Genomic DNA, 24,062 nt, shown 5'->3' with positions numbered 1-24,062 from the left:
AATAGCTTTGAGAGTTTATTTTAGCTATCATGGTAATAGAGGAAGCTCAGGAAGTATCTTAAGGCATCTTTTATAGTAATAACACTTAGCCTTGAGCACTTTTGTACTTAATAATAGTAATATAAGCAGCACTTATTGAATACTCATTGTATTCTGGGAACTATGGTACTCAACAAATTTTTTCCTAACCCTTACACTTGACAGTCCTATGGTTGCTATTATTTTCCTCATTCTACATGAGGACATGAAATCTCAAAGAAGTTAAATAAGTTGTCCAAGCTAACAGAGGTATTAAGTGGAAAAACCAATTTCCCTGATTTCGTGATTTCCATTAAGTCAATCTATGGTTAAGTATATGTTTAGTTATTTACTGTTTTACTGATAGCCTCTCAGAATGTTAGGTTTAGTTTAGCTTCTGGAAAAAAAAATTATGTTTTCAAAATACTTGTTTTAAAGTGTACTGTAATTAGGCCAATTTGTAGATAATCATGGTTTGTTGATTAATTATTGTCTTTAATGTGTATATTAATTTAGGACCTGTCATTCTAGAAGATGTCCTAATTGAAGTGTTTAGAACATTATATTCTCAATGCAAAGCAGAATTGGATCTTCAGATGGAACCACCCTTCAGCAAGGATCATGCTCAGTTAAGCAGGTGGATTACCAAAAAATCCAGCATGACACAAAGATCCTTATTTAAGATCCTTATTTATTAATATTCATAAAGTAGACATTGCTATATGAAGCTTGTGTTCTGACTGAGTGAATTTGATTTAAAATACTGCTGTATGTTGGTGATAAGAACTCTTAGAATTAACTGCACCGACCTTGCAAACAGGCGTTTGTAGTGTGACTGCTCTGTGGTAGAACCACCACCTTCCATGATTGGTGCTCAGTGTCACCATTTGAAAAAACTAAATTTTAGCAGTTAATGTGAAGATAGAGCTTCACTTATCAAACTCACAGGAGGTTAGCTGCTGCATGTCAGTTAGTGATGAAAGTTAGGCCTTGGTGACCAGCCCTGGTGTTGGTATGGGGTAGGGCTTCTTGATGCCTTGACATGCTCAGGAGACCAGATCACAGATCAGAAGGTGGCTTGAACACAGTTAAGTGAATCAGAGGGCACTAGGTGTTCTTTAAAGAATTTTTTTTCCAGTGGTGGTGATTTCTTGTTTCAAATGTATACATATATATACACATACCCTGGACAAGTCTTATAACATTACCATATCCTGTTCTCTGAGTCAGTAGTAGATGAAAAAAGTCTTCTTCCCTGCTTTAAGAAGCCTACCTGTTTGCCAGTCTCATACATCATTTTAATATGACAAAGGATCCAAGATAGTTTCTTTTACATAATTTGCATTTTATTAATGTCACCTTAGTGAGACTTTAGAGATAACCTGGGCTTCCTAAACCATACATTTATATAGTAAAACTTTTTAAGATAATTTTTTACTTCTGATAAATATAATCCCCTGTAATTTTTGTTTGAAAAGTTGATATTGGCTAACTTTGTGCGCTTTCATTCCTTACACTGCCTGATAATTTATTTTGCCCCATAGAGTATTCAAGTAGCCTTTTATTCTATAACATGCCAGTTGTATTGACAGTGCCTCACTATATATAAAAATGATTGTTTTAATTGTTAGGAAGCGTGACAGGATATGGTATGTAGGTGGGTATTTAACAGGCTAGAGCGTTCACTTTTGAAATAACAATGTTATTTTTCTCTGATGGAATTTGGAACTTCAGTAATAATAGCTATTCCCAGTATTAGTTCATTTTGTTACTGTTTTTGAAGCTAAAAATAATAATTTGAATGAAATTCTCCAAAATAAACTTAACCTTTCTCTAGTAAATCTTGAATAGTACAGGAAAGCAGACAAAATTCTTTCAGAATAAATGCTGTCAGAATCAAATCAGTAATCAGTCTGTATGTGCCAGAGAAACAAAGCAATTTAATGCTGTATTCACAGACACTCAAAATAGTTTAAAAGGAACTTCCTGTCATTTTGCTGGAAGCACAGCTTTTTTTCTTACACAAGGTTAACTTCTGATCTTGATCATACATTTGAGTTTATGAAAACTCGAATTTTGGAGAATAACTACACATAAAGGAAAGAATGACAGTAGATAAAAATTATTTGTTGCTATATTCTCACTAGCAAGTTTTCTAGCATATACTTTAGGATTATGTACACCCTGAACAACATTGCACTCAAATTTAAATTTGAAAATGTAGTTGCTGATATTTATTAGTTTTTGTTTGTTTGTTTTTTTAGTAAATTAAGGGAAAATAAGAAAACAGCAGAGCTGATTAAAACTGCCAACCTTCTCTTTAATTCCTTTGAGCCTTATTATATGTGGGATTACGTTGCACGTTGGTTTGAAGAATGTTGTAGGTATGTTCCAACTGTTTCATTCATTTTAATTTAATAGGATCCAGAGCTAATCTTTGAGGTTTTTTTTTAATTTCTTTGAGTTTAATGAAAACATTAAACATTCTCTTATACTATCTTACCATTACTGCTGACAATTATTATTTAATAACCATAATCTCTACCATGTCAGTTTAGAATGTAGAATCATTGATCATATAATCTTAGATTTGAAAAGGAGTTTAGGAGCTCCCATTGTGGCTCAGCAGGTGAAGAATCAGACTCGTATCCATGAAGATGTGGGTTCCATCCTTGGCCTCAATTAGTGGTTTAAGGATGGGACATTGCTGCAAGCTGCCAGGTAGGTCGCAGACGTCGCTCAGATCTGGCGTTGCTGTAGGCCAGCAGCTGTAGCTTCGATTCAACCCCTAGCCTGGGAACTTCCATATGCTGCAGGTCCAGCCCTAAAAAAAAAAAAAAAAAAAAAAAAGGAAAGAAAGAATGAAAGGAAGAAAAGGAGTTTGGAGAGGAGATATTCAGTCACCAGCATTGATGAAAGATTTTTCCTTCTCCAATCCATAGTAATCTTGTTCTTCTTTGTTGGTAGAGAAAATATCAAATTTGTGCCTGGTGCCTTAGCACACTTTCCCAAAATGATTCTCATTTTGAATAATAAAAAATTCCTAGGTCACTTTTGTGTTTTTAAAAACATAGAACCAGCCCATATTGTCAGGACATAAAGCCTAAAAAATGTTCTAAAAACCCAATAGTACTCATGAACATGGGTAGAAGTGGTCTGGATTCTAGACCAAAATCCTCTCAGAACCAGATTAACCTCTCCAGCCCCTGGAGCATTAGCCAATAAGTAAGCATTTATGATCTCAGGATTAGAAGGCTCTTAAAACTGAAAACATTAATCCCTTTAATGATTTAGAAAGTTGACTGCTCATTGAAGGGCTGCTGAGCACCCAGTGGAAAGGCACTCTGCTAAGCAGACAGAGACACTTGCCATCTTCAAAGACCTAATAGCAAGAACAAGTAAGACCTGCACATGCTATGTCTAGTATTAAATTAAATGTTACAAATGCCTTGAGAGGTTAAATTGTGGTAGCATTGTAGAGGAATTGTGTCTTTTTACCACCTGGCCCTGGCTCAACTTTCCACATTCACAGACACACACATGTACCCTTCTTTAGCTAACCCTGCTCTATTTCCTGATCAAAATTAACTGGGCCCTTAGCTAACCTGGACTGTTGCCTTGCCAACATTAACCCTGAGCCTTCATGATGTTGCTGATCCTTCACTTGTGCTATTTTTTCCTAAAATAGTCTTCCCCCTAGCCCATTTAGTCAGGTCCTATGAGAGCCCACCCTCTTTTAGAAGTCCTCTATGAGTCCCTTAAATTTCCTATCAGAATCAGCTTCTACACTAGCTCATTGTCACATTTTTTGTCTGTATGCCAGCTAGGGGCTGTATCATATGCTTACTTTGTGTCTTCAGAGCAGAGGGTCATAGAGGATTAATGGGATTTGGTTTGAGTGTTTGTCGAAGGAATGATCTCTATTACTTGGATCTGAGGAGACTTCCTGGAGGACTTAACCTTGAAGGATGGTTGCATTCTGGATATAGAGAATGAGATTGGGGAAGGATGATGAGGGACAGATTGGTACGAACATAGGACCTGAGGTTAGAAATCAGCAAATAATCCATTTTAACAAGGAAGTGATATCTGTAGTGGGAGCACTGAGAAATATGTCCCCAAAAGGAAAAAACATCCAGAATACTTGGAAGTTGAGGATGGAGTTAAAGGGAGAGGTTAAGCCTAAGAATCTTGCTGAGGGGAAAGAAAGATGCTTCTCACAAGAACACAAGTGTGTGTCCCAGTGTAGACATGACTCAAAAAGATAAAATGTAAAGGAGTTCCCATCCTGACTAGTACCCATGAGGATGTGGGTTCCATCCCTGGCCTCGCTCGGTGGGCTAAGGATCCAGCATTGCTGTGAGCTGTGGTGTGGGCTTGGAAACCAAGCGGCTGTGGCAAGTACCTGCAGCTCTAATTCGACCTCTAGCCTGGGAGCTTCCACATGTTGCAGGTGTGGCCCTTAAAAAAAATGATCGCACTTGTATTCACATTACTTGATAATATCCTTGATGAAGTGCATTTTGTCCTTTTAGGAGGACACTGCATGCCAGACTTCATATTGGGCCTGGAGATAGCAGTGAGTCGTCTGAATTACAGCTGACCAATTTCTGCTTACTGGTTGATTTTTTGTTGGATATTGTTTCTTTGGTAAGACCATCTTGGTAAAAACATTTTGGGGAAATGTAATAACATAGTTCATATATTTCATTTGAAGATAAACCTCATCTTCAAGTAAATTTCATTTTTAAAATTAAATTGATTTTTCCCTTTTTGGCATAGCTTTTTAAGTAAAATTTTGAAAGTGTTTTGTTCTCTGACATATATATATATAATACATATACAGTTCTTATTTAATATGTGGAATATACTTCATAATTGCATGTTACAGAAATCTTACATGTTTAATGTATAGTGGTTTAATGCTGCATTTATATTCATTAATGATTCTATTAAATGAAGACTGTTGGAATCTTTTCCCCTTTTCTCTCCTCAATTCTTTGCTTTCTCATTTTGAAGCCTACTAGAAGTATGAGGGTGCTGTGTCAGGTATGACGTTCAGCCTGTTTTGTTTATAACTGATTGCATTCACTTATGTTATAATTTCAGTAATGTAACAGATAAAACTGGGACTCTTTTATAATGTATGCTTCGAAATACTTAAATTGAGAATTTGGGCATAGAAATTTTGTATCTTTAATACTAAATGACCATTCAGTCAGTGTTAATTAAGAGCATGATACACATAAAATGAGTACAATTATTTCCTTTTTTAATGTAGATTAAACATAAGTTAAGTGACATGACCTTGGAGTTATACACCATATATACTTTGGTCCTTTCACCCTTCTTTTCAGGAGACCTACATTGAAATCCAGACAGAACACTTGCCGCAACTGCTGCTCAGGATGATATCTGCCCTGACAAGCCACCTGCAGACCCTGCGTTTATCTGAACTCACAGATTCACTCAGGCTCTGCTCCAAGATCCTTAGCAAGGTTCAGCCTCCTTTGTTATCTGCCAGCACTGGAGGCGTGTTGCAGTTTCCAAGTGGGCAGAACAACTCTGTCAAGGAGTGGGAAGACAAAAAGGTAAATGTTTTCTTTTATTTTTGGTATTTGACCAATTATATTTCTTCCAGGCAGAACAGTTTCTTAAGTAAAATCACTTACATGTTATCATTTATGTGTATTAATAACTCTTTCCTATATCCAACTGTTGTGGCAGTCTTGTAGGCTTTGATGGCTCTATACAGTTTAACTGTCCATATCAACACTTTGCAAGAGAAATAAAATGCAAAGCAACATTTATAACTTAAAATTTTCGGGTAGCTTCATTAAAAAGTAGAAAAAGCTGAAAATAATTTTAATGATATTTTATTTAGCCCGTTTGAGCTAATATATTATTATTTCAAGATGTAATTAATATAAAATTGATGTAATGTAAAAAGATTTTTTTCTTTTTTTAATTTAATTTAATTTTTTATTACTCAAAGGAATTTATCACATCTGTAGTTGTATAATGATCGTAACAATCCAATTTCACAGGATTTCCATCCCACAACCCAAGCACATCCCCCCACCCCCAAACTCTCTCCTCCAGAGACCATAAGTTTTTCAGTGTCTGTGAGTCAGCATCTGTTCTGCAAAGAAGTTCCGTCTGTCCTTTTTTCAGATTCCACATGTCAGTGAAAGCATTTGATGTTGGTGTCTCATTGTATGGCTGACTTCACTTAGCGTGATAGTTTCTAGGTCCATCCATGTTGCTAAGAATGCCGGTATTTCGTTCATTTTAATGGCTGAGTAACATTCCATTGTGTATATGTACCACCTCTTCTTGATCCACTCCTCTGTTGATGCACATTTAGGTTGTTTCCATGTTTTGGCTATTGAAAATAGTGCTGCAATGAACATCGGAGTACATGTGTCTTTGCGAGTCGTTTCCTCTGGATAGATGCCCAGGAGTGTGATTGCTGGATCAAATGATAGTTCTATGTTTAGTTTTCTGAGGCATCTCCTTTCTGTTTTCCACAGTGGTTGTACCAATTTACAATCCCACCAACAGTGTGCTAGGGTTCCTTTTTCTCCACACCCTCTCCAGCACTTATTGTTTGTAGACTTTTGGATGATGGCCATTCTGGCTGGTGTAAGGTGGTACCTCAGAGTGGTTTTGATGTGCATTTCTCTAATGAGGAGTGATGTTGAACATCTTTTCATGTGTTTTTTGGCCATCTGTATGTCTTCTTTGGAGAACTGTCTGTTTAGCTCTTCTGCCCATTCATTTTTTGATGGGATTGTTTGTTTTTTTGGTATGGAGCTGCAGAAGGTGTTTATAAATTTTGGAGATGAATCCCTTGTGCATCGATTCACTTGCAAAGATTTTCTCCCATTCTGTGGGTTGTCTTTTCATGTTGTTTAGGGTTTCCTTTGCTGTGTAGAAACTTTTCAATTTGATCAGGTCCCATTTGTTTATTTTTGTTTTTATTGTCAATACTGTAAGAGGTGGATCTGAGAAGATGTTGCTGTCATTTATGTCAGAGCGTGTTTGGCCTTTGTTTTCCTCTAAGAGTTTTATAGTGTCTGGTCTTCTGTCTAGGTCTTTAATCCATTTTGAGTTTATTTTTGTGTATGGTGTTAGGAAACTAAGTATCACTTTAAATTTTTTAATTAAAATTAAGTGCAGTAAAAAATTTAGCTTCTCGTCAGATCAGCCACATTTTAAGAGCTCAGTGGTCACATGTGGCTAGAAGCTATCGTATTAAACAGGATGTTTACAATCCTAACTTTATTGGTCTTTTTCATATATATAGTACTTTTTTTTTTTGCCTTTCAAGGCCAAATTTTCAGCACATGGAAGTTTCCAGGCTAGGGGTCAAATTGGAGCTACACCTGCTGGCCTACACCAACGCCACAGCAACGCCAAATCAGAGCCATATCTGCAAGCTACTGTATACCACAGTTCACGGCAATGCCGGATCCTTGACCCACTGAGCGAGGCCAGGGATTGAACCTGAGTCCTCCTGGATCCTAGTCGGGTTTGTTACCACTGAGTCATGACAGGAAGTCTCTATACAGTAAATTTTTGACATGTTCGTCATGAAATCCAGAGTCTTTTTGCCCTCCCTAGTCTTCCAGATTCTTAATGGTTACTTTGTGGTGTTGAATAGAATTGTAATACAGTTGACCCTTGAACAAAACAGGTTTGAACTGAATGAGTTGACTTATTTACAGATTTTCTTTTTCAAGAAATATATTGGAAATTTTTTCAGAGAATTATGACAATTTGAAAAAACTCTCAGATAACTCACATGGCCTAGAAATATCAAAAAAATTAAAAATTTGTGTTTGTCATGAATGCATAAATTATATGTAGATATGCATATAACATACAACTGTGTTTTAATTGACTGTTTATGTTTCATTAAAGCTTACAGTCAACAGTAAGCTTTTAGTAGGTTTGAGGCATTCAAAATTTTTATGTGGATTTTTGACTGTATAGGGGCTCGACACCTCTAACCCCTGCATTGCTCAGGGTCAACTATAATTTTAATGTCTGACCATGGTAACATATTTAAGCATGTATGAAACAGCTATGGAAAAAGCAATTTAAAAGCCTTCAGGTTTATAATACTACAATACTTTGTAGTAAACATTAATGAAAATATTCATGGAATTATGTAATTCTGTTGAATTTCGGCACAGAGCACTGTGTTAAAACAAAGATTTAAATATTTCTAGCATATAAGGTTCATTACCTAAATATTATGTTAGCCTAGTTGCCATTACTTTATTTCTTGGTTGCTTTTGAATTTCTTCAGCCAGGCAAGATATATTATCAGGAAGATCTCATTACAGCCTTTTCCATCAAGTCTTAATCCTAAAACGTTTTTCTTGGACCTCCTAAATGTATTGCTTTCTTTATATGAAGTGAACATTACTGACCCGTGAACAATATAAATATATCCCAGGATTATCCTACATAAACTAAAACTAGTAACTAGTCTGTCTTATTTTTCTTCCTACCTATTATTGATAATATTATATGGACTCTACTCTTGGTCAATTCATTTTGTTGTGCTATTTTTCCTTAATTTATGCCTCTAGGATCAACTTAGAAATAAAGCTAAAATAGACATTAAATGTTTTTGCTTTGGTTTTTATTTGAATGAAGTTAGTGAGAGTAGAGGAGGGACCTTAGCATTCCCTTGATATCATATTCAAATATGGGAATATTTAGTATGTAGAAAAAACATCACTTTATTGATGGTTACAGATAAGGTAATTGGGAACGCCCATTCCTATTAAATGAAAGACAATTAAATAATACTTTTTAAATATAATGGTTTGTTAACTTCAGATATGTTTTTGCCCTTCTCTCTTTCTTTAGTTTTCATGCCTATTCCCAGGCCATCTGTTCTTTTCTGTTTTTCACTGAAGCACAATGGTCTTCTCATCTTCACTGAGATGTCTAAAATTGATCAAATTTGAAAGCTGAAAGTATTTTCTATATTCCTTTTTTTGAAATTGAAGGAATGATTCTTTTAAAAATGGTAAATCTAATTTTGCCTCCATGCACTTAGTTCATTTTTATAAAATCAGTGTATTGGATCTATATACCCAGGTGTCTGAAACGTGTAATTCCTTTTCAGAAAGAAAGTTTATCATAAGATGATCTGAAGCATGATTATGAAATAGAGACCATTTAACTAAGTATTATATGTTACAATGTGACATGTATGCAAGTGTAACTGAATTTATAGCATGAATTCTTTTAGTGTAATATCATTGTTTTACAGTCCTTATATTAAAAAAAGATTAATACAGAAATAATAAACTAATTTTATTTTACTATTTAAATAAGACTTCTTTTTAAAAGTGTACTGATAAAAGATTTTTCAAAGTAGAAAAATAAGTTCAGTTCTGATGGCTACCTCAAAACTTTGACATTTTAATATGTAAAGTTCTCTTGGTGATCTGTGATAAAAGGAGCATGAAGTTTAGAATCACTTCAGCTGAGCTCTTCTAACTACTAAGCTTATTTGCTTAGTAGTTGGGCAAGTTTTGTTTTTAATTTCCATAAGCCTCAGTTTTCTTACCTTTGAAATAGAAGGAAGAGCCCCTCCTCTCAGCACCCTCTCTGTGTATCCAGCAATGGGTTAGGCATACCTGGGTGACTCTGCCCTTCCCCACCCCTTCCTTTCTAGTTGGGACGCCACATGTTAAACAAATAATTGCACATTTAATCACAGTTTTGATCAATGTATGAAGGAAAGTAAGGAGTGGTAGGAATGTGGAAAATGGTGTGATCAGACCTAGGCTGGGGCCAAGGAAGGCTGGCTTGAGGAAGGATTGTTTGGTGAAGCTTAGAGGAAATGGGCTGCATGAGATACGAGAGCACAGGGCACGGGCAGAGGAAGGCGCTTGGGGCAGACAGGCGGAGGCCGAGTCTTACAGAGTCTTTTCACTATACCTATACCAAGGCTTTTATTCTTTGTCTTAGAATCAGTGGGAAGACTCCAAAGGGGAAAAGGCAAGTGGCATAAATCACATTTGTGTATTAGAAAAATTACTGTGGCCACAGTATGGAGTATGGATCTGAGAAACAGAAATGGATGCAGGGAGACCTACAGTAGTGCAGGTGAGAGGTGGTGGAAATGTGTCCTGACATGGTGGGGGAGTGAAGACAGAAGTGAATGGATTAGCCATTCACTGAGGAAGATAAATCACTAAGGTGTAGAAATGGATTGGTAGGGTAATGAGTGATCACTCACACTTACTGAATGGTTACTGAGTGATGACTTCTATGCCAGGTGCTTTATATACAGTGTTACTTAATTTGCATAGCAACTATAAAATTTAAGAATTACTGTCACTGAACTACATAGACCAAGAAACCAAGGTTTGGAGACAGGAAATCATTTGCCAAGCAGGCAGGCCAGCACCCTCAGCAGCAGTATTGAAATTGTGTTGGTGGAGGAGAGGTGAAGGTACAAGAATCACCCATAGGTTTCTGCCTTCCTGGTTTGAGGACTGGATGGTGGTACAGTTCACTGAGGCAAGGAACATTGGGTGAGGCCCAGGTTTTTTTGTTTTTGTGGGGTTTTTTTTAATGATTTTTATTTTTTCCATTGTAGTTGGTTTACAGTGTTCTGTTGAGGCCCAGTTTTGTGGCCGCAGAGGTTTTAGTGTATGTCTTGAGTGACCTTGGTCAAATACACATTATGCTCTGGCACACTCACCGAAGGAGTTCATGGGATGTACAACTTTTATTTACCTAACCTAAGCCAGAAAATATGCTTGATGGTTGTATTTATCCTATCCTTATAGAGAGGCAACACCCAATCCTTTCCTGCTCTGTTCTACTTCAGGGGCTGGTTCATTTTGTTTACATTGTAATTAATTGTCTCTTCCCTTCTAGGTTGTAAACAGCTGCTTTTATTCCTAGTACTTAAATGGCACGTAATGTGGGCTCAGTAGCTGATCATTGGAAGAATGAAAGATTAATAGCCAACATATAAACAGTACTTGACATTTCAGAAAGAAATTTCAGTCATATGGTCTCAAATAGAAGATCTATTAGATTTTTTTTTTTTTTTTTTAAGGGCCGCACTCGCGGTGTATGGAGATTCCCAGGCTAGGGGTCAAATTGGAGCTGTTGCTGCCGGCCTATGCCACAGCCACAGCAACTTGGGATCTGAGCCACATCTGTGACCTACACCACAGCTCATGGCAATGCCAGATCCTTAACCCACTGAGCAAGGCCAGGGATTGAACCCTCAACCTCATGGTTCCTAGTCAGATTCGTTTCTGCTGCGCCATGATAGGAACTCCTATTAGATTTTATTTCCAGTTTATAAAATGTTATTTTTTTTAACTTTACATGTCTCGTTCTGTGCATTATTTAGACATTAGGAAGGTGATTTCATTGAAGTAGGTTGAATATATTATTAGCAGTTTGAAAACAAGGCCATAAATCCAAAGTTCTACATATACATACTTTGACCTCAAGAACCTTAGCTTAAGCTCTGCATACGACAAATAGTATTTATTGAATGACTATATTAATATACTAATCAGGCCGTATCAGTAATTCCTATTATCATAGTTATATGAATCAATTGTAGAAAACAGTTTCACAATTCAACCAAATATGTGGATGAAGTTGCGAAATGTGAATTAAGTTGTGAGTGGAGTTCCCGCTGTGGCACAATGGGATAGGTGGTGTCTCTGAAGCACCAGGACATAGGCTCGATTCCCAGCCCAGCACAGTGGGTAACAGGATCCGGCACTGCTCCAGCTGCAGCATAGGTCATAACTGTGGCTTGGATCTGGTCCCTGGCCTGGGAACTCCATATGCTGTGGGGCAGCCAAAAAAGATGGGGAAAAAATTAAAAAACAAAACAAAACATATGTATATATGTGAATTAAGTTGTGAATAAGACCAATCTAAAACTGACTTCTCTCATAACATGACCATTTAAAGTTTTTACTTCTTATAAATATATACATTTAACTACTCAGCCTTTTTCTTTTTTTAATCTCTACCAGGTATCATCAGTTTCTCTTGAAAATCCTACTGAAGTGTTTGAAGATGGAGAAAATCCACCAAGCAGTCGATCATCAGAGAGCGGATTCACTGAGTTTATACAGTATCAAGCAGACCGGCCTGATGACATTGACAGAGAACTGAGTGAGGGGCAGGGGGCAGCTGCCATCCCGATGGGTAGCACATCCTCCGAAACAGAAACAGCCTCCACTGTGGGATCTGAAGAAACCATCATCCAGCCTCCTTCCCTAGTCACTCAGGGGACAGCACCCCGGAGTGGGAAGGCCGCCCAAAAAACTGCAATGCAGTGCTGTCTGGAGTACATCCAGGAGTTTCTCACCAGACTCATCAACCTCTACATCATTCAGAGTAACTCATTCTCTGAGGCTTTGGCCGCAGAGCATCAAGGGGATTTCAGTCGAGAGCAAGGGGAGACTTTGAAATGGGACAGGGATTCACATGGAGATGTGAAAGAGAGAAACATAAGTAAACACCAGACCTCGAAAGAGTACCTTGCTGCCTTCCTTGCAGCCTGCCAGGTCTTCCTGGAGTGCTCAAGTTTCCCAGTTTACATCGCTGACGGGAGCCATACCTCAGAATTACATTCTGAAAAATCAGAGACTGGTAAGCTTGTCTTAGTTTTATTTATTTTAGCATATTTTCTATGGCATGTTCCCCCCCCCCTGCTTTTTTTTTCTTAAGGTACAGATGTTAAAACTGGGATTTTTTTAACCAGTTCATTTTTTAAAGCATTATTTTAACTTGTAGATATTTTTAAACAAGATACTCTCATTATGGGGAGTTGATATGTTGGAAAATTTTGTGATTTTGATGTCTTTCACAGTTTGAAAGTGAGCAGAAGCCAAGAAGGAAATTAACTCCTTTCTCTGGAGAAAAGTAATATAACATTTAGATCCATTGATTTCCAGCAGGGAACTCCCAAAGGGCCCTGTTTTTGAAAGTGACTTAGAAGTTGGAGTGTGAGTGAAAGGTCTCGTGTGATGAACTTCATTGGCTCCCATCTCTTCTCTTTTTAGACTGGGAGCACGTGCAGCCTCCACTGTGGCTCCAGACACTGATGAATGCTTGCAGCCACGCAGGTGATTTCAGTGTGCAGAGTGTTGCTATTTCTCTTGTCATGGACCTGGTAGGATTGACTCAGTCTGTGGCCATGGTCACTGGGGAAAACATCAACAGCGTGGAGCCTGCACAGCCCTTAAGTCCAAACCAGGGACGAGTGGCTGTGGTCATTAGACCTCCCCTCACTCCAGGCAATCTGAGATACATAGCTGAGAAGACTGAGTTTTTCAAGGTGAGTTCTAAGAAATGCGTGCATGACTAAGGTAACACTTGACCTCATTTACTTAACACAAATTTTAAAGGTGGTAATTGCACACGTCCTAATATCATACCCAATAAGAAGAGATAACACACTTGATCAGGGCCGCATTACCAGCCTTGTCTCTGGTTTTATAAGGAGAGAGAAAGATGAGGATGAGGGGAGTAAAGAGGAAAGTTCATTTAGGCAGTAAAATGTATTTCCAAATAAAGTGATTGTGACACTTGCTTTTTCTAAACTATAACCGCAGCTCTCTTAAAACTTCCCAGGAAAATTTTTCTAACTTTGAATTGTCTGATTATCATCTGTGATGCATTAAAAAAAAAACACAGTCTTGGATTTCTGTCACAGCAGAACATATGATAGCCTCTACATAGAAGGCACATTAACTATATTTTGGCTTGAGGAGGTAGAAAGATATATATAAAAAATTTAATATATATATCTTTATATATATAAATATAATTTTAATTTAAAAATATTTTAAATTAAATTTTTAATTTAAAAATATATAAAATATATGTTTTATATTAAAAATTTAAATTTTAAAAATCTGATTTCAAGTCATTGTGTCCCTCCAGATAGTTCCTCTGCTAGGTCAGAGTCACTTTCTATAACGTGGTGGTAAGCCCCAAAGACTGTTGGGTTTTTATTAGTGCTATCATAGATCATCAAGTATTGTGTTAACACAGGTAGCGCTGAAATATTTACAACCTGTTTTATATATTTTCAGTAGTTTGGATATTTGGACTATGAATTGTAATACAGTGTGTACCATGTAACTAAACACTAAATTGCCTTCAATGTGGGATTTATATCCTTTTAAAGATAATGTATTCTAGGAGTTCCCACTGTGGCACAGTGGGTTACAAACCTGATTGCAGGGCTCAGGTCGCTGTGGAGGCGCTGGTTCAATCCCTAGCCCAGAACAGTGGGTTAAAGGATCTGGCATTGCTGCAGCTGCAGCATATGTCTCAGCTGTGGCTTGGATTCAGTCCCTGGTCTGAGAATGTCCATATGCTACAGGTGCAGCCATTAAAATAATAATAATAATGATGTATTCTGGCATCACTAAAATAGTGAAATGGGGTCTTATCTGGTCCCTGTAAAAAGTGCTTACATATCTGTTGTTCAAAATAAAATATAATGAAAGGATTGTTAAATAGGTTCTTAAAGCCTAGATGATGGGAAAGGACAGGTGGAAAGCTACACACTCAAATCTCATTCCACTGGCATAAATAAGTGTTAAGGACCTTCTAGGTCTGGCAGTCATAGGCTTGTTTGTACCTAATGGGAAATATTTATTAAATAAGTTTTTATTTACGGTTTTGTAACAGTAACTTTTATGTCTTTTTTTTTTTTTTTTTAAATAGCATGTAGCTTTAACATTATGGGACCAGCTGGGAGATGCGACACCTCAGCACCACCAGAAGAGTGTGGAACTGTTTTATCAATTACATAACTTGGTTCCTTCTTCTAGCATCTGTGAGGATGTTATAAGTCAGCAGTTAACCCATAAAGATAAGGTAAATTCTTCTCATCCTGTGCCTGACCCAGACACCCTGCTCCCATTATACTAAAAGGTAAATTAAGGAAATTCTAGGAAAATTATGGCATCTAATATCTGAGTAACAGATAACTTTGTTGAGAGTGATCATCATATCTTAAATGTAGAGTAAAAGAATTCTATTCTTTTTAGAGGAAAGTTCTTATAAACACATCAGTAATATGAAAAAATCAAACAACCCCAGTCAACTGGGTTCATTTCTTGGTTCAGGATGCTAGCAGTGGGTAGTGATGATTAAAGCTGTTGCTGGCCCAAGTTCTTGGGTCATTTAAAGATGTATTCAGGAGTTCCTATTGTGGTTCAGCTGGTTAAGAACCCAAAGTTATCTCTGAAGTTGGGAGTTCCATCTCTAGCCTCACCTAGTGGGTTAAGGATCCAGCATTACCGCAAGCTGTGGCTAAGTTGCCGAGGCAGCTCTGATCTGGTATTGCCATGGCTGTGGCATAGGTATCAGCTGGAGCTCTGATTTGACCCCTGGCCCACTAACTTCCATATGCACAGGTGCAGCCCAAAAAAGAAAATATAAAACAAAAAATATTTAGCACCTCAGTTATGAAACTATTCGGTAGATTAATGTATATGAAGTGACATTTATAAGCTATATAATGCTAGTGAGATTATATTATTTGCATTATAATAAATATCCAGAATAAGGATTTTGTATCCTAATGTATATGAACTGATAACATAAGTCAGAGTAAAATGGCTGAGTTATGAGTGGGCCCCAGATGCTGAAGTGATTATTCTGATTGACCGTAACTTAATGCTGTTTGTGGTCTTCATGTGTCTGCTTTCTAATACAAATCAAAGAGTTTACTGAGGAGCTTTTAGAAGTGGATTGCCCTCATTTTAAAAAAAAGCTAAATGCTAGTGAGTTTGAATGAGTTATATTCAAAAAAGTGTTATGTTGAGTAAATGAAGCATTTGGCAGGAGGGAAGTGACAAATGAAGGTGTAAATAAGAGGAATGAAAAGTTTATTCCAAGAAAAATATTAAAATTCTAATTCTGCTTCAACACATTCTTTCATAATTGCTCAGAGAATTTTAAATAAAGCTTGGTATTTTAATGTAACAATTTGCTTTGCATTCAGTATAAATCTATGACAAATTATATGCCTATTTACTCATACAGCAAGCATTTTACTAAAGAAATACTAAGTTCTGAGGAGTTCCTGCTGTGGCACAGTGGGTTAGGGATCTGGCATTGTTACAGCTGCAGCTCAGGTTAGATCCCTGTCCTAGGAACTTCCATATACCGTGTGTGCAGCCAAACAAACAAACAAACAAAAAATTTGTATATAAAGTTCTGAATAAAGATATTATACATCCATGAGAAAAATTAAAATACCTATTATTACTTTTTTTTACATGTTTGTGTTGGTTGATGTCTAAACACAGGCTTCATTGGAAAAGCACTTATTATTAGGCCCACAGAAAAAGCAAGAACTCCTCTAACCCATCATAATTTAGACAGTTGTAGTCTCTCATTTGGGGGTTCTTTTACTTGAAGGATTCCATGAATGCTGGAGGAATACCAGCTATTTAATACCAAATAGTGGTCTTTCTGAATAACTTATTTTTACATTATTCTATCTATTATTATCTTAACACTCATCTTTTCCAAATAATTCCAAAAGTGATATAGTATTTTTCTTGTAGAAATAATTCTTATAGGTATTCAGAATGTTAATCTAATAAATCAGCTTTATAAGTGATGATAACTTCATTTGGGATTAAAAATATTATTTCTGGGAGCAGAAGTAAATTATGTAGTGCCATGAAATTAGTTTTGACTACTATGTATTTATATTAAAATGAGGGAGAAAGTGCTTCCTTTACTCAAGATATCATAACGTGCACATTATTAGTTCTTTCAATCCCATTATAAAATCTAGTAAACTAATTACCCAAACTAAATAATAATTCATGAAGAGTTCCCATCGTGGCTCAGCGGAAATGAATCCAGCTAGCATCCATGAGGACACAGGTTCAATCTCTGGCCTCGCTTAGTGGGTTAAGGATCTGGCATTGCTATGAGCTGTGGTGTAGGTCACAGACACAGCTTGGATCTGGCATTGTTGTGGCTGTGGTGTGGGCCAGTGATTATAGCTCTGATTCAGCCCCCAGCCCGGGAACTTCCATATGCCTTGGATGTGGCCCTAAAAAGATAAAAAAAATTGTCATTTGCCTATAAAAAAATATAATAATTTATGTAGCAGCATTAGATGATCCTTTAGGTTTAATATTTCTAAGTATTTTCTACATTTCTGTTTCCATAAAAAAATACAGATCATTATATTGTGTATTGGAGAACTGGGAACATTAAACATAATACTTTGTCTTAAATAGCTACTTTGATTTTACTAAAATCACTTAATATCTTCAAAGGATAATAAAATAATCTCCCCATTCATCCTCAGAAAATAAGGATGGAAGCGCATGCGAAGTTTGCAGTTCTTTGGCATCTGACAAGGGACCTCCATATAAATAAGTCTTCATCTTTTGCACGGTCTTTTGACAGGTTGGTTACATTTTATATTCAGATTTTATAGTCAGATATATTAATATTTCTTTTCTTGAGTCCTCTGTCTAATTTGGCCAGGGTAGGAGATAGCAGTTTGCAGATTTCATAAAGAGAATTTATAAATTTTTTTAAAAATCTAAGCTATATTAAAATGCATGGCATCTGCATTTATCTAACAGATTTCCCCTTTCTAGCTCTGGAACACCCAGTGCTCCTTCCTTTCATCAGAGGACTTCATCAACTTCCTACTCTGTGCCAGGTTCCATTCTAGGTGCTAGGAAAACAGAAGCAGATCCAGCCTTTTTGAGTCTATATATATTCACATTCAGTAAAATGTCATATAAACAGTAGACTGTATAAGTGATTCTCTAGCAATTATGGTCAATCTTCTGCCTGAGCCAGACTTAAAATCTACAGCTAAAATACTGACAAACCACTTCCAATGAGCTGCCTGAGAGTGAGTTTGCTGTTTGTCTAGACTAAGATGACTCATACTGTAAAAGGGAGATGAGCATTAACTTCCAAGGAAGCCTCCACTTACAGGTAGATTCACATGCACTGGCCTAAGATGACAGTCTCATAGGCAAGTTTCGTAGTGGTGGCCCCACATCTCACTACACTTAAAGCCCTGCTCAGGATCAGATGTGTGCTCTACTGGATGCTATTTCAACTGGTGGTTTTCAAGCAGCATCACCATTTTAAAATGGTCTGCTCTTGAACCCCTTAATGAACTGGGCCTTGGGCCTAGGTGCTTTATAGTCACCACCTCTAATTCAGTGAATGCCTGTGCTCAGCATGAAAGTGAGGCAAAGAAGGCCCAGTAAAGTTAAATGATTTTCCCACAGTCGTCACACACAAGGTAAAGTGAATGGCCCAGATTGGAATCTTAGGTTTTCTGATGCCAAACCATACCTCTCCACCTTTCACAGAAGGTCTTTGCATGAATTAAAGGCATCTCTTCAATTCATAAAGAGAATGGGAGCAGAGAGCACACACCGACCTGGGAGGAGTGTTGACTTGCAAGGGGTTCAGTACTTGACGATGTGAACAGTAATATGTAGTTAAAACAAGACTAATTCTCCAAGGGTTTTTTTCTCTTCTCTAGTATTTATCTTATAATAGTAATGTGTGCTTGTGAAATTTCAAAAAACACAAGTATGTAAGAAAAGAGAAAAAGCTATTTTCTCCTTTCTCATTTTATCTACTGAGATTGGGGATTAAGATTATTGAAATGCTGTGGTCAAAAGTTATTCTGAAGTATGATTACTTTAAAATAGTTAATTCAGAATAAGAAACAACTTATAGTAAGCTTAATTTTAGAAAAATTAAAATGTTAAAATTAAAGCAAGTGTTTTGTTCTTTGCTTTAATTACTGGTCTTCATTGTAGGTCACTGTTCATCATGTTAGACAGCCTTAACAGTCTCGATGGTTCTACCAGCTCTGTGGGACAAGCCTGGCTGAACCAAGTCCTACAAAGACATGATATTGCAAGAGTTTTGGAACCATTGCTATTGCTCTTGCTTCATCCCAAAACTCAGAGGGTTTCAGTGCAGCGTGTACAAGGAGAACGCTATTGGAATAAGGCTCCCTGTTATCCTGGAGAAGAGAATGACAAGCGTTTCATGCAAAATTTTTCCTGCAATGATGGTGAATATTACACAGAAGTAGAACAACTTTTTTTTAGAAATAAATTGTTAAAATAATGTGAGAGGTGCACACCAGTGATTATCAAGAGAATAAAATGTGATAATTTCTCTGTAGGCTAATTTTCTCCCCTCCACCTGCACGAGCAGTGCTCACATGGGTCCTGTCAGAATAACCCTCCTCAGTGACCATCATAGAGGACTTGGATCTCTGTTATCAGTTGACCCTTCCAGGGGAGGAATCAGCTCTTACCAGCAACATTTTTTTTTGTCTTTTTGCCTTTTTAGGGCTGCACCCACAGCATGTGGAGGTTCCCAGGCTAGGGGTTGAATTGGAGCTGTAGACACAGGTCTATGCCACAGCAACGCCAGATCCAAGCCAAGTCTTCGACCAACACCACAGCTCATGGCAACGCTGGATCCTTAACCCACTGAGTGAGACCAGTGGTCACACCCATGTCCTTATGGGTGCTAGTCAGGTTCGTTAACCACTGAGCCACGATGGGAACTCCTGAAACATTCTTCAGTATTAAGAAATAACTTTTAGAGTTATAATCCTGGTCCTGCAGGGCTCTGTAGATACTTCCTGGGAATTTACAGTAAGCTTATAATGTGCATTTCTATTTCGTGCATCATTTTCCTCATCTATAAAATGGGAATGATAATATACCCACCTCTCAAGGCTTCATTGTAGCTTTAGATGTAGTCATGTTATTTTAATGAAATGTTTAGTGCAGTGACTGGCATATCATAAATGTTTGATAAATATTCACTATTATTAAAATGAAGTCCACGGTTCACAAATTGTCAAATGGTACCCTCTATAATATGCTGATAATGGCCCCTTAGATTATTATGCTTTAGGGACAAACGACTCATATTTCATGTTGTCAAATAACCGTGTAAGGGCAGTAATTGAAAGGTCGTTTTACCGAGCAGGGAGCTTATACTTTTCTAGTCGCACAGCTGTTAAGTGGTGAAGCTGGAACTAAATTGTCATGCTCCCACTTCACCTTTAGAGTATTTCTACAGAGCCTTGGTTCCTTTCTCTAGGTTCCTTTCCACTACTTCCCTGGAATCTTCTAAGAACATGCTCCAACCTGCTTACTGCCAGAATGTCTCTACCTTAGCACTTCACCTGCCGTACATAGTGCCTGCCTACCTGCTGCACTCTCACCTCTCCTCTGAGATCATCCTCAGACCTCACCTGGGGTGTCAAATGTTCTCCCTGATTTTGCAGCATCTGATTTTGTACTATGTGTATGAAACTAAGCCTTCCTTTCTAAAAGAATGTCCACCTAGAAGCACAGACATAGATGAATGTTTGTGATCCCCTCCTAATTTTAAACTCCTTGGAACGATGATGTCATTCCCTCCTTCCCCCTCCTCTCCTGGTATAGGGCCTTACTCAAACTAGACAATTCATAAATGCTTGCGGAATTTTATTAAAATCAAAGGGATGTCTTACTTTGTGATAAGGGCAGAGTTTTATCTGTATTAAATGTGCTGTTTTGTTTAATTCACTTGAATAATAGGCCTTCTAGTATTGAATTTCTTTATTAAATTCTAATTAATAGTCATCTACATAAATTGCTAACTTAAAAGGTCTAAGGTATTAATAAATATTTTAATAGTAAAATGAGGTAGTAAATATAATGATTCAAAATCTTGTTCAGTCTACATTTCAATGGTTTTAATATATTTTATGTTTTTTCTTTTCTCCTTTTCTTATATGCCCAGTAAGCCAAGTACAACTCATTGCATCTAAAGGAAATGGTGAAAAGACACTGACCATGGACGAAATAGAGAACTTTAGTCTTACCGTTAATCCATTAAGTGACAGACTGTCCCTTCTGAGTACCAGCAGTGAGACAATTCCAATGGTTGTATCTGATTTTGATCTTCCAGACCAACAGATAGAAATACTTCAGAGCTCTGACTCAGGATGTTCCCAGTCCTCTGCTGGGGACAACTTGAGTTACGAGGTTGATCCTGAAAACATAAATGCCCAAGAGGATTCCCATATGCCAAACACAAGCTCCCTGGACGATGATGTGCAGCAGGTCGTGTTTGACCTGATCTGTAAAGTCGTAAGTGGCCTTGAAGCAGAACCTGCATCGGTGACATCTCAGTTAGAAATTGAAGACATGCCCCCAAAGGATAGTGATGTCAGTCCAGGTGAGGAGGTGATTAAAAGTGAAGATCAGTCCACCCAGCAGAGTCAGAGTGCTTTGCTGAGTAATGAAAGTTCTCAGTTTCTGTCTGTGTCTGCAGAGGGAGACTGTGAGTGTGTGCCAAATGGAATCTCCAGAAATAGCTCCTCACCTTGTATTTCAGGAACCACACAGACTGGCCATGACTCTTCTGTTGGTTCTTCAGAAACCAGGTCAAGACAGAGAAGTCACAGTAGTATTCAGTTCAGCTTCAAAGAAAAGTTATCAGAAAAGGTCTCAGAGAAAGAAACAATTGTTAAGGAGTCAGGGAAACAACCAGGAGCAAAACCTAAAGTAAAACTTGCTAGAAAAAAGGACGATGACAAGAAAAAGACTTCAAATGAAAAACTCAAACAGACCAGTGTATTCTTTAGTGATGGTCTGGATTTAGAGAACTGGTATAGCTGTGGAGAGGGAGAGATATCAGAAATTGAGAGTGACATGGGTTCTCCAGGGTCTCGGAAGTCTCCCAGTTTCAACATCCATCCTCTCTATCAACACGTGCTTCTGTATCTGCAGTTGTATGACTCGTCGAGGACTCTGTACGCTTTTTCTGCCATCAAGGCCATCTTGAAAACGAACCCCATTGCTTTTGTAAATGCCATTTCAACCACTAGTGTGAATAATGCATATACCCCTCAATTGTCTTTGCTTCAGAACCTGTTGGCCAGACACCGGATTTCTGTTATGGGCAAAGATTTTTATAGCCACATTCCAGTGGACTCGAATCACAACTTCCGGAGTTCTATGTACATAGAAATTCTCATTTCCCTCTGCTTATATTACATGCGTAGCCACTACCCAACTCATGTCAAGGTCACGGCACAAGATTTAATAGGCAATCGAAACATGCAGATGATGAGCATTGAAATTTTGACCCTGCTCTTTACTGAGCTGGCGAAAGTCATCGAAAGCTCAGCAAAAGGTTTCCCTAGTTTTATCTCTGACATGTTATCAAAGTGCAAAGTTCAGAAAGTGATTCTTCACTGTTTGCTGTCATCAATCTTTAGTGCCCAGAAGTGGCACAGTGAAAAGATGGCCGGTAAGAACATGGTGGCTGTGGAAGAGGGTTTCTCAGAGGACAGCCTGATCAATTTCTCAGAGGAGGAATTTGACAATGGCAGTACCCTCCAGTCACAACTTCTTAAAGTGCTCCAGAGGCTCGTTGTCCTAGAGCACAGGGTCATGACCACCCCTGAAGAGAACGAGACGGGTTTTGATTTTGTTGTATCTGATCTGGAGCACATCAGTCCCCACCAGCCCATGACGTCCCTTCAGTACTTGCACGCCCAGCCAATCACCTCTCAAGGCATGTTCCTCTGTGCAGTGATACGAGCTTTACATCAGCACTGTGCCTGTAAGATGCACCCACAGTGGATCGGTCTAATCACATCTACCCTGCCTTACATGGGAAGAGTTCTCCAGAGAGTGGTGGTTTCTGTGACGCTACAGCTTTGCAGAAATTTAGATAATCTAATTCAACAGTACAAATATGAAACAGGATTATCTGATAGTAGGTAAGGGTTGATTTTTAATTTTGTCCTCATTGATATTTTTTACGTATATAATATGACTGCTTAACTGTCTCAGAAATCATTCGCGATTGGGGTAAATAAATTGATGGTTATTGCAAGGTTCCAAGTAGTTATGGTATTGTCATAAAGAAAATGAAGGATATCCACAAAACAGTCAAAAGTGGGAGTTCCCATTGTGGTTCAGTGGGTTAAGAACCCAGCTTGGATCCATGAGGATGTGGATTTGATCCCTGGCCTCACTTGGTGGGTTAAGGATCTGGCGTTGCCACAGCTGCAGTAGAGGTCGCAGATGCGGTTCAGATCTTGCATTGCCATGGGCGTTTTGTAGGCCAGCAGCTTCAGCTCTGAGTCAACCCCTATCCCAGGAATTTCCATAGGGCAGGTGCTGCCCTAAAAAAAAAGGAAAAAAGAAAAAGAATCAAGCATGAAAAAGAGATGGAATATAGAAATGGGACTTTTTTTCATAAGATCTGAAATTAATCTTGATACTCTTCTTGCTAAGCTGGCAGAAGTAATGGAAAGCTTGGTAAAAGGTTGCCCTGGTTTTATTTGACATGTTATCTAAGTGCAAATTAATTTCACACTAAAATTAACTTGAAATTACAAATCTTTTTCCCATCTGATTTTATTTCTTATTGGATTTTCATGGTTTGGTGGCAAATTTCCTCTGTATACCCTAGACTGTGTTCAGAGTTAATCTGTCAAAACTTATCCAGATGTTTGGACTTACCCACCCAGATGTTTGGACTTAACCACTGTGGAGCAGTGGGTTAAGGAGCCGGCATTGTGTCTGCATGGCTCAGGTCTCTGCAGAGGTTCAAGTTCAGTCCTTGGCCCAGTGCAGTGGGTTAAGGATCCATCTTTGCAGCAGCTGTGGCATTAGTCTCAGCTTTGGCTCAGATTTGATCCCTAGCCCAGGAACTTTCATGTGTCACAGGTATGGCCTTTAAAAAAAAAAAAAAATTATCCATATGTGTAATAGACTGGTGTTTGGATTATTTCCTATGTAACCTCAGATACTCGATGTAAAATATAAGAAAATTGCCTATCCTTTAACATTGATATGCCTGCCATTACATGGTTACTAGAGATTTATCGGCTGTATTTATTTTGTGTAGAATTTATTATCCAAAAGAACTTCAGTGCATTTATTGTGACTCATTTTATAGATAAGGCT

General features: G+C 37.8%; 1 protein-coding gene across 3 annotated transcripts in view; it reads left to right on the top strand.

Moving 5' to 3' along the window:
• DOP1A (DOP1 leucine zipper like protein A) overlaps positions 1-24,062 on the top strand; it is a 108,002-nt gene that overhangs the window by 53,372 nt on the left and 30,568 nt on the right. For all 3 annotated transcript variants that reach the window (XM_047763241.1, XM_047763234.1, XM_047763249.1), the window contains exons 10-19: positions 535-655; positions 2,283-2,402; positions 4,554-4,668; positions 5,376-5,609; positions 12,066-12,687; positions 13,101-13,375; positions 14,776-14,928; positions 17,390-17,490; positions 18,882-19,141; positions 20,878-22,867. In XM_047763241.1, the coding sequence (XP_047619197.1) occupies positions 535-655; positions 2,283-2,402; positions 4,554-4,668; positions 5,376-5,609; positions 12,066-12,687; positions 13,101-13,375; positions 14,776-14,928; positions 17,390-17,490; positions 18,882-19,141; positions 20,878-22,867 (3,991 nt within the window). The remainder of the gene's footprint in view (positions 1-534; positions 656-2,282; positions 2,403-4,553; positions 4,669-5,375; positions 5,610-12,065; positions 12,688-13,100; positions 13,376-14,775; positions 14,929-17,389; positions 17,491-18,881; positions 19,142-20,877; positions 22,868-24,062) is intronic.

The sequence above is a fragment of the Phacochoerus africanus genome, chromosome 2, assembly GCF_016906955.1.
Source record: "Phacochoerus africanus isolate WHEZ1 chromosome 2, ROS_Pafr_v1, whole genome shotgun sequence".
Classification (NCBI taxonomy): Eukaryota; Metazoa; Chordata; class Mammalia; order Artiodactyla; family Suidae; genus Phacochoerus; species Phacochoerus africanus.
The sequence above is the reverse complement of the archived record's forward strand: the minus strand, read 5'-3'. Positions and strand labels throughout refer to the sequence as shown.